Source organism: Schistocerca gregaria, chromosome 3, assembly GCF_023897955.1.
Source record: "Schistocerca gregaria isolate iqSchGreg1 chromosome 3, iqSchGreg1.2, whole genome shotgun sequence".
NCBI lineage: Eukaryota > Metazoa > Arthropoda > Insecta > Orthoptera > Acrididae > Schistocerca > Schistocerca gregaria.
Genome location: NC_064922.1, coordinates 197,063,888 through 197,076,150, shown reverse-complemented (window position 1 = coordinate 197,076,150; position 12,263 = coordinate 197,063,888). Strand labels below are relative to the sequence as shown.

General features: G+C 39.1%; 1 protein-coding gene across 1 annotated transcript in view; it reads right to left on the bottom strand.

Moving 5' to 3' along the window:
• Positions 1 to 270: 270 nt before the first annotated feature.
• Positions 271 to 12,263, bottom strand: part of LOC126355756 (39S ribosomal protein L52, mitochondrial) — a 46,704-nt gene continuing 34,711 nt past the window's right edge. The window contains exon 4 of the mRNA XM_050006148.1: positions 271 to 538. Coding sequence (XP_049862105.1) covers positions 395 to 538 — 144 coding nt within the window. The 3' untranslated portion in view covers positions 271 to 394. The remainder of the gene's footprint in view (positions 539 to 12,263) is intronic.

Genomic DNA, 12,263 nt, shown 5'->3' with positions numbered 1-12,263 from the left:
AAGGCTTACTGAAGGTTCCTTCAGCATCTGACTACCTAGTTTGATCCTGATCAGAATCCTTCCAAATCCCAAATAAATGCAACTGCTTAAGCCACAGAGCCAGACAGACTGCTTCATGTTTGAATGACAGGCTTTCCTCCACCGACTTTTATATAAATGATATTAAATTAATTTTCAGAAGATAATCACAAAAACTGATGCGGGGGCCACATCACAATAAAAATTATTTAGGATCATCTATTTTAAGTTGCAAAAACAAAAAAGACCAGCTTATTCCTGTAAAATATCACTTTACTATATTACAAATAATTACACATCAGATACAAATTCTGCACTATTAATCTAGGTAACAGGTTTAACAATAAGAGAGAAGTGACAATGGACAATAAAATAATCACTTTTCTAACTTTAGGAGATTACCCTTTGGTTTGAGTTTACTGTTTATAATATTTTTCCTATATTCTTCCTCCTCCCTCTTCAATCTTTCATGGCGTTCGACAGCAAAATCCATTTCTTGGGTTAGCTTCACAATTTTTTCCTGAAAAGCGAAAACATCAAAAGTGCAGTAATACTCATCTGTTTCAGTGAAGAGTTAGGGCAAAATTGTTAGTGAGATGTGAGAAACAACAGACAATGTAACAACACAATAAACAAATTCTTGTCCAGAATAGTCCTGAAAGTGTTTGCATGATATGCTAGTGCATTAATTATTTCAATTTACAGTAAACAATACATTATCTCTCTGCAATACAAATCATCTTCTTACCTGAACAGAAGTGATAAAAATGTTTTAAATCTAAAATAGAAAAACTAGCAAAAAGATTGGTAAGTATGTATACTGTATCAAAAGGAAAATTCACTTGAGAATCTATAAAAGTATGAGATAGAATTTATGGCCATTACTTATCTACAGGGGGTGAAATATTTAGTTCTACAAATGTGTATATATAAACATACATAAAGCTCTCCTAACTTTTGGAACTATCAGTTCCTCCCTTGGGATGGGAAGAGGTACAGGCCAGAGAAGATTATCAGGACACAGTCACATCATTTAAATATATGGGCATAACATTGCCACATGACATGAAATGGAACAAGCATCTAAGGATTTTGGTAGGGAAGACGAATGGTCAACTTCAGTTCATTGTGAGAATTCTGGGAAAGTGTGGTTCATCTATAAAGGAGACTGCATACAGGACACTAGTGCAACCTATTCTTGAGTACTACTCAAGTTTTTGGGATCTGTATCAGGTCATACTAAAGGAAGAGGCAGTTCAGAGGTGGGCTGGTGGATTTGTTGCCATTTGGTCTGAACAACAAGCAAGTGTTAGAGAGATGCTTCAGGAACTCAAATGGGAAACTGTGGAGGGAAGGCGACATTGTTTTTGAGGAACTCAACAAAATAGTGATAAAATTTAGATACCTGGCACTTGATGCTGACTGCAGAAGGATTCTACTGTCTCCAACATGCATTGCATATAAGGACAACGAAGATGAGATACGAGAAATTTGGGCTAATTAGAGCCATACAGATAGCCATTTTTGCCTCATTCTATTTTCGAGTGAAAGAGGAAAGGAAATGACTAGTAGTGTTATTGGGTACGTTCCACCATGCACCATATGGTGGATTGCAGAGTATTGATGTAAATGTAGAAGGGCAGGTCATTCAGGTCCCAAAATGAAACGCATCCCATGTGGGTCGAATTGACCTAACCTTCTTTTTAGTCTTACCCAACCTATACCATTCTCCTCCTCAAGGAAGGAACTAATATTTCTAATAGTGCTACAGTGATGAATGTAATACAGAAGCCTCAGTTGTTGAGTAACACAGAGGACAAATGCCACTGTGATGGTTTGGGACAGTATACGACATAACTTGTGATCTCAACACCTATGTACTGAGGGCAACTGGAACAGCAATTGCTACATGCCATTCAAGGTGGCTAGTGGAGTGTAGGTGTAGATATATGGATATCAACAACAACAGGCAGCTTTTAGAGTCAGAAGTAGTGCTTTTCATTTAAGGTGCCCGACATGGAAATTTTTAGCAGCAAAATATGTAGTAACATTTGGGGTGGACTGTGTAAGCATTTTCTGAAGTCTGACAGTTATTGTTATCAACCTGGTCTGCCTCTCAGGTGACCCACAATCCACTGGATGCCTCTGTGATTTAGTTGGTCGACAATTTGCAATTTGTATGTCACAGTCATCTGGTAAATATTGGTTTTTTTCACACACACACACACACACACACACACACACACACACACACACACACACACACAAGGGAAAGTCACTGATTGAAGTATGTTGCTGCTTCACACTGTATCGAATTCACAAAGTTAAATATCATGTAAATTTCTTTAAGTCTTGGTATGCCAACAGATAGACAGCTCAGTGATCCTGAAGCAAAAGAAATGGCAGCATTGGTGGCACTGTCACGCAGGTTTCATGAATGACTATCTCACCTGATGGTACAACACACCTCATTATGTACTAGTTTTAATCCCACATCTGGAGCTCCAGCTCGCAATCTATGTTAACCAGTCTACAAGTCCCTTCCTTAACTGCTATTACTATGAAAGATGTTGCTTGTATTGTGTCTTGTGAGAGTGTAGTATTAACTGCAGCCTGAAAACACAACCCTAGCCATTTGAGTGTCGTCATGTATTTAATAAGTGAGATAACAATCATTTCCGTCAGTGTATCCTTCTCATTGGTACAACAATTTTTACATACACTGACTGACAAAAAAAGTGAAACATCCAGAAGGGGAGGAGCACTTGCCCGCGAAAGGCAAAGGTCCCGAGTTCGAGTCTCGGTCGGGCACACAGTTTTAATCTGCCAGGAAGTTTCAACAAAACAAAACTTTACAGACTGAAAAATATGCAAAGTTATTTATGTAATTACAAAACTGGGCCAAATTTATAAAGAACTTGGCAGTGTAAGTCCACATATCAGTATGATGTTGCTCCCTCTATGACTTCAATGCATGCTATGATTTGGTTGGAAAGTGTTTTACAAGGCCACTGTATCCTCTCCAGAGGCAATCTCACCCACATCCACGAAACCGGTTCTTAATATCCTAAATACTGTCACTGGGACAGAATTGGTGTCTGAGCTAGTCTCAAATGCTGGTATTGTGGACCCTGCTGGCCATGGGAGTATTTCAAAACCATACAGACAATCCATAGAAATATGTGCCATGTGTGAACAAGAAATGTGACTTGAAAAATGGCACCACAACTGCATCACATGAGAGGTAACACATGAAGACATAGAATGTCCACAACACACCATTGTGTCATCAGAATTCCCTCAATCATTTGCAGCCGTGACCTGAAGTCTGATGGCTTCCCACGCTATAACAGCAGAAATTATAAAGCTATGACCCTCCAAAACAAGAGGAATGAGACCTTTCCCCCAAGTCGTGCTATACTCACCAGTGATGGCCATACGGGTTAGTGCACAACAATAATTCATCGCTTCATCACTAGACACATTGTGGTGTCATTTATCAGCAGTCAATGCATGCCAGCCACTGCACCATTTGAACACAGCTGTTTGTGTTATGGTATAGCCAGCAGCGTATGCATGGTATGGTAATCCAACTGCCGCTAGTCTCTGACCAATGCTGCAGGATTACACAGAATGCTGCAGTGAGTCTATTATTTGTTTTCAAGTGGTAGGTGCACATGTAAAGAGGTTACAATGTGCTTGATGCACAACACAGTGAGCCTCCTTTGTGGTGTGCAGATGTGGTCAACAGAAACCTTGGTGACAAGTATGTCACAAACTGCATTTCCATGTAGTCTAACATAAGGTCAGTGTTACATCCAAATACCTAGCAAATCTAGATACCACACGATTCGACCAGCCAATGAAATAGAGACTCACAATGAGCCCCCTTTGAATCTCTATCTTGTCCTTATGCCACTGTCTCACTCAACATCAGATGCTGTTTACACCCTTAGTATACCCTACAAGGTCTGAGTCACAGAGAATTTGAACTCTATAATAATTTACATGCCCACTGATGGTGTGTCCGTATACAAAGTTACACTGAAATCTGGTCATGTCTTCTGGGTGCTTCAGTTTTTCACCATGCAGGGTACTTTACGATAAATATTATCAGCTTGTGCCTTTGTTCTGACAAAAGCCTTTATTGGTAATGCCAGAATAGAAACCTAGAGATTATACATGATTCTATGATGACTTTACAAACTTTGAGGGATGATGGAGAAGAGTAAATGTATCAATTTGAAATAAGGGACACTAGTCCACAAATGACGAAGTCAAAGGTTATAAGTGAAAATTGTTCAGGTACCTCTGACAATGGAACTCTTCTATTGCAAACTCCTTGCTTTCCACATTTTGGGAGGACGTGGTATGGACCAAAACAATAACAAAAAGTCCAGTAAACATGGGCTCTGAAGTGCATATCTGAAGAGCTATGCCATTTGTTCATCTATGCTACTAAGAAAAACATCTCTTCTACTGAAGAAGTGCTCATAGCTCTAAGGATGTGCATTTTAGAGCCCCTGTTCACTGAGAGCTTTTTCTTGTTTTGTCCAAACTGCCTATTCCCACAACATGGAGAGCATAGAGCTTGCAGTGGAAGAGGTCCACTTCCAGAGATATCAGAATGATTTTTGCTTACAACGTTCGACTCGGTCATTTCCACACCAGAGTCTCTTCCCTCAAATTAACACATTTATGCTTCTCCATCATCTCCAAAAGCTTAAATCATCATCATCATCATCATCATCATAGAATCACCCTGTATCAATCACCTTCAGCTGCAATCACACCACTAAATCTTAATATCTAAAAGTACAATGTGAGCAAAAGGTTCTCTTGATGAGGGTCTCACTAATAGGACTGATGCTGGATGAATATATTTGTGTTATTACACATTTTATTTAGCAGCAGATAGTACTAGCATAAAAGATGAGAAGAGAATCAAGCTGCTGAGATGAAGTTTGTACAGCTCATGACTGGTAAGACAAGGATTAACAATGAAATAGTGAGAAAACCTAGTATAATTCAAAAGCAAGAAATACGTGGGAGTAAAATGGAATTTTACAGGATCCAGTATAACTATTCACAACTTCACATTATATGGGCATATGTCATAAATGAATGTTGACTGACTTTCTAGAATACCAAGATGATGACCATGGCTGTTATTTAGTGACATAATGATGAATAATGTGCAAATAAGCGGGAGAAAAACTCGAAAAACATAGAAGGAATGAAGGAAAGAAAAACGACGAAGATTTAATGTTTCTTGAACAATGGAGTTATTAGAGACATAGCACAAGGGTGGATAAGCAAGGAAATTACCACCCACATGAAGTGAATTAAGGAATACGTGTAAACCTAAATATGGATGACTGCATGGGGATTTGAACCATCTCCCCGAAAATTTGAAATATCTCCCAACTACGCCACTGCGCCACTTTGTTCAATAGATCAACATCGATGGAAAACAAAGACACGGAGGTAAAAGTCAATAGACAAGTTTCATTTGCCACTCTCTTGAGTATTGAATGAATGATCTGACCCAGCAAAATGGTATTTATTCTTTCACTCATAACCCCAATTGGCATTTCATCCTGACAACAAAGGCAACCAACCTTCCAATGTAATACACTACATTGGGTTTTATCTGGAAAATTTTCACCCTTCATATCAGCATTAATTATTTTCAGCTTGTTAGACTCACTCCTTACATACTTCCCAAGAATCTCTCATCTTTAATGTCCTTCAACAACAGTCTTCAAACACAATAATACCACAAGACTAAAACTTAAGTGAGAATGATAATCATAAGTGTAGTGGCACCACCAAACGTTACTAAGTAAACCAAGTAGCTGGCAGAACATTACTAGCAACAACTATAGCACCACCACATAGATGGCACTGATTCTCAGGCATGCCGTCTGAAGGGCTCTAACCACACCCTGGCAGACAAGCCAGTGCAGGGATGGAAGGACACTCTTCTCTGATGTGAGCGGTAATGTGCGCACCATGACGGTTGTTGCATTGGCTACAGTGTTATTCTGGTGGACTGTCTGTAATATACAGAACTCTATAAGGCTTGGGCTAGACACTGCTAGGGAATACTGACTTAAGGTTTCTGAATAGTATCTTGTATAAATATCAACCGCTGTCAATAAACTGTGGTAGACTGCCATTTTATAAAAGTGGCAACGACTTGGGACCTGTGATGCATGCAAATCGGGCCTTGAACAATTCTGTAACTGGTGAGAGTGCAGTTTTTCAACCATGGAATATTTACTACATCAACTAATGCAATTTGTGCAGGGTTATCAGGAGCTAACGACAGTTACATTACAGACACTGTAAGTGTTAGCGACTATGGCAGGTATGTGCCCCATGCCACCTGTGTTTACAGCCTTTTAACCATTTTACGAACAATGTAAAAAGTGGGATGCTTACTGCTGGTGACATCAGTTATAATTTTCATTTTGTGAAATTTCCAATATAGAAGGACAGAAGGCCATATTCTTGACAGGAAACTCCAAACTGTATCATCCAATGAAACTTCCAGGCAGATTACAACTGCGTGCTGGACCAACACTCAAACTCGAGACCTTTGCCTTTTGTAGATGAGGTACTGGCGGAATTGAAGCTGTGAGGGCATGTCATGAGTCATGCTTGGGTAGTTCAGATGGTAGAGCACTTGGCCATGAAAGAAGAAGGTCCCAAATTCGAGTCCTGGTCTGGCACACAGTTTTAATCTGCCAGGAAGTTTCATATCAAAGCACACTCCACGGCAGAGTGAAAATTTCATTCTGTATCATCTACTATAAGACATAGAGCCATTAATAAATCCAGCATAACTTGTGTTGCCTAGAAGGTTTATTTTATTTTATTTTATTTTATTTTTGAACATTTATAAATGAAGATGCACCCTGAAGCACGAAAGAAACTGGTGTAGGCATGCATATTCAAGTACAGATAATGTAAACAGGCAGAATACAGTGCTACAGCCAGCACAACTTATATTAGACAAGTGTCTGGTGCAGTTCTTAGATTAGTTACTGCTGCTACAATGGCTGGTTGTCAAGGTTTAAGTGAGTTCGAATGTGGTGTTACAGCCGGCGCATGAGCGATGGGACACAGCATCTCCGAGGTAGCAATGAAGTGGGGATTTTCCCGTACGACCATTTCATGAGTGTACCGTGAATATCAGGAATCCAGTAAAACATCAAATTTCCAACATCACTGCGACCAGAAAAATATCCTGCAAGAATCGGACCAATGACAACTGAAGAGAATCATTCAACTTGACAGAAGTGCAACCCTTCCGCAAATTGCTGCCGATTCCAATGCTGGGCCATTAACAAGTGTCAGCATGCAAACCAATCAACAAAATGTCACCGATATGGGCTTTCGAAGCTGAAGGCCCACTCGTGTACCCTTGATGACTGAATGACACAAAACTTTACACCTCTCCTGGGCCCATGAACACGGACTGTTGATGACTGGAAAGATGTTGCCTGGTCGGACAAGTCTCGCTTCAAATAGTATCAAGTGGATGGACATGTACGGGTATGAAAACAACCTTATGAATCCATAAATCCTGCATGTCAGCAGGGGACTGTTCAGGCTGGTGGAGACACTGTAATGGCGTGGGGTATGTGCAGTTGGAGTGATATGGGACCCCTAATACATCTGGATACGACTCTGACAGGTGACACGTATGTAAGCATTCTGTCTGATCATCTGGAACCATTCATGTCCATTGTGCATTCTAATGGACTTGTGCAATTCCAGCAGAACAATGCGACACCCTACATATCCAGAATTGCTACAGAGTGGCTCCAGGTACACTCTTCTGAATTTAAATACTTGTGCTGGCTGCAAACCTCCCAGACATCAGCATTATTGAGCATATCTGGGATGCTTTGCAACATGCTGTTCAGAAGAGATCTTCATCCCCTCATATTCTTAGATTTGTGGACAGCCCTGCTGGATTCATGGAATCAGTTCCCTCCAGCACTATTTCAAACATTATTTGAGTCCACAGCATGTCATTTTGTGGCACTTCTGCATGCTTACAGGGGCCCTACACAATATTAGGTAAATGTAACAGTTTCATTGACTCTTCAGTGTAAATTATTGCAGCCAGGAACAGAATTTTGGCAGCAAAGAAGGATCACAAGCAATCGCATGCAGACTAGGCTGCTGACTACACAGATTAAGTAGGAATTGCAATTTTACATGTTTGTGTGGTCAGAATTATGTGGACACTCTAATCAGGGATGGGATTGCACATTTAACTCTGATGTGAAACGCAGGGACCACTACTTGAGGTAATCACACCCATCCCCAAAGGAATGTAAGCAAATACCTCAAGCCTATGAAACTGGCAATATGGGCCAGAGTTTGTTTATGATGGAGAAAGGTATTTGACAGTCAGCTCTCTGACAACAGTCACACAGTATGTCATACCAACTCTGGCAGAGGCCCCACCTGCCGCACAGCCTCAATGATCTTATAAACAACCACATCAGTGACCAGCCACATCAGCAGCGGAGCCATGTCCAGCTGTAAACACTGTTTAATTTGTCATGCATTGTAATAAAAGTTGTCATGGTGAAATAAATGTACTAACCGATCTTGGATCATATGAAATGACCGATTCCCAAGTTGAAGACTCGATATCCAGAAATCCACTACCATATAGCTATACAAAAATTTATAAACGTCCACATATATAAACACTTAGTGTAATTATGATGATATTTATGGACTTCTTAAAAAGATAAGCAATGATAAAAAATTATTTGTACTTTATTTTTGAAATGTATTTCAGAAAGATAATTTTGCACAAGTAGATCGATATGTGATAGTATTTTCTTTGTTATATGTTGTTAGAGGTAAATCTTTGTCTTTGGGCAGTTAGTAATACAAGTTTGAAGTACGAGGATGGAGTGCAAGTTACTTGTGTTGTGTTAGCATCACGGTTGATGTTGATTTCTACTGTGAAGTGAAATGATTGAAAATGTATGTGTTTAACACCAAAAAGTCCATCAGCTTTCATATATTTAACAAAATGAAGCTGAGCACCCTCTTGAACAGTATAAAAAGTTAAATTTCAGAATGGACTATGAGCTTACAACTTACAACAAAGAAGAAGAATACCAGATGAGTATTATGAAAACTGTTTATGCGAATTCTAGCGTTGTTTCCTCACTCTGCAGTGTGTCACTATTTCAGCATGCCAAGTGCTGTGAAAATGTGACCTGCCACACAATTATTAACTTACTTCAAATTTGCTAAATCAGCTTTGGGCTACAAGAGGGTTGTGACAATCAGAACATGTGATGCATGTCCCCATTGTGGCACAACATACCACAGGCTTGGCAAACAAAAGGACGCTCGCAAGCTAATGGAGATACTAGCTCTGCAGATGAACAGATTGAGAGAATGAATGATGAGATAAAGGAAATTATACACAGAGTTAAAGGATAGGAAAAGTTAATTGTGATGGGTGACTGGTATTCCATAGCAGGAAGAGGAAGACAAGGAAAAATGATAGGGGAATATGGACTAGGGGTAAAGAAGAAGTCACCTGGTAGAATTCTGCACACAGCATAATTTAATCATTATCAGTGCTTTGGTTTAAGGATCATGAAATAACTTGTATATCTGGAAGAGACCTGGAGACACTGGATGATTTCAGACTGATTATGTAATGGTAAGACAGAGATTTCAGAACAAGATTTTAAACTGTAATACTTTTCCAGTGGCACATGGGGATTCTGACCATAATTTATTGGTTATCAGTTGTTGATTAAAACAAATTGCAAAAAGGTGGCAAATTAAGGAGACAGGCTCTGAATAAGATGGAATAACTACATTAATTTAGAGTTTCAAACACACCATTACGCAATGACTGACTGAAACGGGGAAATGAATACAGTAGAAAATGAATGGATAGCTCTGAGAGATGAAATAGTGAAAGCAGCAGAGGATCAAATAGGTAAAAAAGCAGTGCCTAGTAGGAATCCTTGGATATTACAGAAGGTATTTAATTTAATTGATGAAATGATAAAATATAAAAATGCAGCAAAAGAAGCTGGTGAAAGGGGGATAGAAATGTCTAAAAAAGAAGACTGGCAGAAAGTGTACAATGGTTAAGAAGGAATGACTAGAGTACAAATGTAAATCTACAGAAGCATGTACAACTTGGCGAAAGATACTGCCTATGGGAAAGTTAAAGAGGCCTTTAGAGAAATGAGAAGCCAATGCATTATATCAAGAACACAGCTGGAAAACCAATATTAAGCGAAGCAGTGAACGCTGAAAGGCAGAAAGAATATACAGAGGGGCTACACAAGTGCAATGAACTTGAGAAGCCAGTAGTTTACAAAGGGCAGAAGAAAGATAAGATAGAAGATATAAACTAACAAACTAACTAAATATCTAACTCAAAACAAGGCACTTGAAGCATACTACATGCCTTCATAATTATCGAGATGCTCTGGAGAGCCAGTCGTGAGAAAATCATTCAACCTGATGTGCAAGGTATACGAAACAGGCAAAACACCACCAAACATAATGAAGAATGTAATTTAAAAAAAAGGTAGTGACCGGTGTGAATATTACCGAACTATCAGTTTAATGTGACATGACTGCAAAATACAGGTCAGAATGTGTTCTGGAGAAATGTTTGAACATAAAAGACAATACTGATACTATGACTTATTAGAAGATAGGTTGACGAAAGTCAAACCTATGTTTATAGCATTTGTAGATTTTGAGAAATCTTTTGACAATATTGACTTTAGCACATTCTTTTGAATTTCTGAAGGTATCAGAAACCAGACAGCAGTAGTAAGAATCAAAGGGCATGGAATGGAAGCAGTGGTTGAGAAGGGAGTGAGACACGGTTGCAACCAATCCCCATTGTTATTCAGTTCACTCATTGAAAAGCTGTAAAAGAAAGCAAGGAGAAATTTGAAATGGAAGTTAATGTTCACAGAGAAGAAATAAAATGGCATTGTAATTCTGTCAGAAGCAATACAGCACTTGGAAGAGCAATTCAATGGAATGGACAGTATCTTGAAAGGAGGATATAACATGAATATTAACAAAAACAAAACAAGGGTAATGGAATGTAGTCAAATTAAATCAGGTGATGCTGAGGGAATTAGATTAGGAAATAGGGCACTAAAACTGTACATGAGTTTTCGCTGTTTGGGCAGTAATATAATTTTATGATGGCCGAAGTAAGAGGATATAAGATGCAGAATGGTAATGGCAAAAGAAGAATTTCTGAAGAAGAGAAATTTGTTAACATTGAATATAAATGTAAGTGTTAGGAAGTCTTTACTGTAGGCATTATCTCGAGTGCAACTTTGTATGGAAGAGCAACAAGGGCAATAAGCAATTCACACTAGAAAAAATAGAAGCTTTTGAAATGTAGTGCTACAGAAGAATGCTGATGATCAGATGGGTAGATCACATGACTAATGAGGTACTGAATAATATTGGGGAGAAAATAAATTTTTGGCATAATTTGACTGAAAGAAGGAATCAGTTGACAAGGTGGGGGGTAAAATATACATAGGGAGACCAATAGTTGTTGTTGTTGTCTTCAGTCCTGAGACTGGTTTGATGCAGCTCTCCATGCTACTCTATCCTGTGCTAGCTTCTTCATCTCCCAGTACCTACTGCAACCTACATCCTTCTGAATCTGCTTAGTGTACTCATCTCTCGGTCTCCCTCTACGATTTTTACCCTCCACACTGCCCTCCAATGCTAAATTTGTGATCCCTTGATGCCTCAAAACATGTCCTACCAACCGATCCCTTCTTCTAGTCAAGTTGTGCCACAAACTTCTCTTCTCCCCAATCCTATTCAATACCTCCTCATTAGTTACGTGATCTATCCACCTTATCTTCAGTATCAATAGAAGAGTACACAAAGTATGTTCAAATGGATGTGGATTGCAATACTTATTCAGAGAGAAGGGGCTTGCACGGGATAGACTAGTGTGGAGAGGTATATCAAACCAGTCTTTGGACTGAAGAAGAACACAAGAACAATAATGCAGATACGTCGCAACCTAAGGAAGTGTACCAAGTGAGATAAATCTACGGAGGTGCACACTTTCCATGGTGCAAAAAACAAAATGTAATATTTCTGGAGGAAACTCTTTTCACCCTTTTGGATTTATGATCCACAAAAAGCAAAAGTATTAAAATGATCTTTGTGCAAGTGTT